General features: G+C 36.3%; 1 protein-coding gene across 1 annotated transcript; it reads right to left on the reverse strand.

Moving 5' to 3' along the window:
* Nucleotides 1–204: 204 nt before the first annotated feature.
* Nucleotides 205–1986, reverse strand: SIB2 (VQ motif-containing protein). The gene is made up of 2 exons (XM_011028932.1): nucleotides 1290–1986; nucleotides 205–479 (listed from the first exon to the last, which is right to left on the reverse strand). The coding sequence occupies exon 1, from the start codon at nucleotides 1768–1770 to the stop codon at nucleotides 1312–1314; it is 459 nt and encodes a 152-aa protein (XP_011027234.1). The 5' UTR covers nucleotides 1771–1986; the 3' UTR covers nucleotides 205–479; nucleotides 1290–1311.
* Nucleotides 1987–2325: the final 339 nt, after the last annotated feature.

Raw genomic sequence — 2325 nt, forward strand, 5'->3', positions numbered from 1 at the left:
GTGGTACAACTTGCCAAGATTATAGATGTCTGATATTTTCATGTCCCCTCGCCCGCCATGGGCTAAAAATAGTGAAGGACACTTGAGCAAGATACAAAAAAATTATATTTCAGAAAGCATGCATGCACGCACTAAAGTGGTGAGAGAGAGCGCATCTGTTAATTGTGATCTGCCGTTAATGTGGAAGAGAGAAGAGTAGAAAGCTAGTGGATATGTTCAGTCTCTTCAGATCCTTCACACAGAGAGATGAACAATAAACCTTTTTCTCATGGATTCAATGAACCCTAGAATGTGAAAAAAAGACAAGGAAAATTACGTTAGAGAAAAGACAAGCCCTAATAAATCCCAAAAGCTAATCGTACATTGCAAGTGGGAACCTAGCTCTGCTAGCAAACAACAACCCATGCATTGTTGTGCCGCATTATCTGGGCAATTCAGCCTGCGGATGTATAGTACATCTATCTCTTAGCCCAGCCAGCCTAGCAATCAAAATCATCCAGGTTTCATAAATCATTAAACTGCAAGAAAATTGAGCTACTTCTAAGCAATAAGTAGTCGTAAAGTATTTTGTGTAATCTTATATGAACAGTTAATGCTGTTTTATTTGATTCTCCTCACTAATCATCACCAGGACGAGGTTAATCCACTATGAAAATATTAATTACTTTTGGGGATGCCTTAGAAAATTAACTTGAACCATTAACTTTTGACTAAGGTCGCGCTAACCACTAATTTTTTCTATAGACAATGACCACTTGAAAATCCAATATATCATGCTTTTTCACACCACCTCTAGCTAGATGGCGTTTAGTTTCAGTATTAGGCCTTCTTTGCTTGCTAGCTAGCTAGTGTTGGCTTGGACCCTTTCTTGTGATGTACTTTGCTTGTTTCTATATATATTTTTTGCTTGTTTATAAGATTATATAATTTGGGTCCCGTGACATTGTTTCTTGCACCACTCCTAGCTTGGATCTTCTGCTACAATTCTCAGCACCAAACTTGTAAAAGATCTTACTCAAAACGAAAAAACACTTGAAAGTTCACTAATTGGCACTGGTAGAGATAAAGCTAGGAAAGCAAATTGTTATTAATATGAGCATTTCAACAATAAACTAGAAGTCCCCACAAAAGTACTCCTGCTAGTTGCAATCCCTTTTCAATGTTAAACTACAGAGAAAAAGGTTAATTACACAGAGAAAGATTAACCACGTGATTAATTACTATGGTAGAATATGGGAGAAACATACCCTAAATAATAGTAGTAGCAAACTGAGCCAAAGAGATCTTACTCAAATTACATTGCAAGGCTTCTCAAGAGTACATCCATGAGTTATAAGCTTCATACCATAATTTTGATGGCATTTTCTCTGAAATATCCTCTAACATCTGAGGCATGAAAACATCATCAAAAGACTCAAATGGGGCATCTTGTCTTTCAGGCTGCTCTTGACTAGGATCCTCTATGGGAACTTCTTGTGCATGACCACCATCAACAACAACAGTCTTAGAAGCATTCGGTACCGTTTGATAATTTCCACCGACATCACGATCATGGCCATCACTGTCCACGAACTTACTAGGGTCTGGCAATTCAGAATCTTGACCAGTGAGTTCTTGAACCAGAGCCCTAAATTCAGATGCACTAGCCTTGAACATCATGGGGTTGGATATGTAAACTACTTTCATAGGCTTTTTCTTGGTTCCGGCGATTCTGTGTGCTTTTTTTTCTTGCACACCACCACCTACCGAGTGACTATGATTGTTATCCATGATTGTAGAGATCGATGGATGAGCTTTGAAATCACAAGATTGGCACTATATTTACATACAAAGATAATTGTGGACAACCCAAGGACGAATTCTTTGAGGCTGCAGAGGAGGTTTCTGAGAAAGAAAAAGGTAAGAGAGATAAGAGAGAAATTTGGAAGCTTGAAAAGGGGGACGTTTGGATAGTACAAAATAATGCAATCAAGAAAGTTCGGGCGAGACATGCTAGTCTCAGTCGCGCCCACAGCACGACTACAAATTGCCTCCTCCAGAATATAGAATTTTTTTGTCAAGCATAGATGACTTCTGTCGTGTTAATTTGACGTTGCCGTTACATGGTGTTTTTTAATTTTTAAGTTATTTTTTATATGTATTTTTAGATTATTTTGATGTATTAATTAATAATAAAAAAAATATTATTTTAATATATATTTAAATGAAAAGTACTTTAACAAATAACTTTTACTATAATCTCAATCTCAAGTAGTTCTTAAATAGTCCTTAATATTTTCTTATACGGTTTTGTGAGTTTTCAATTTACTTTATATTTTTAATTAA

This window comes from Populus euphratica, unplaced genomic scaffold (genome assembly GCF_000495115.2).
Source record: "Populus euphratica unplaced genomic scaffold, PopEup_1.0 scaffold13.1, whole genome shotgun sequence".
NCBI lineage: Eukaryota > Viridiplantae > Streptophyta > Magnoliopsida > Malpighiales > Salicaceae > Populus > Populus euphratica.

What these genes read in the sequence shown, in the direction of transcription:
- SIB2 (XM_011028932.1), bottom strand. Translation starts at nt 1,770, where the DNA reads ATGGATAACAATCATAGTCACTCGGTAGGTGGTGGTGTGCAAGAAAAA.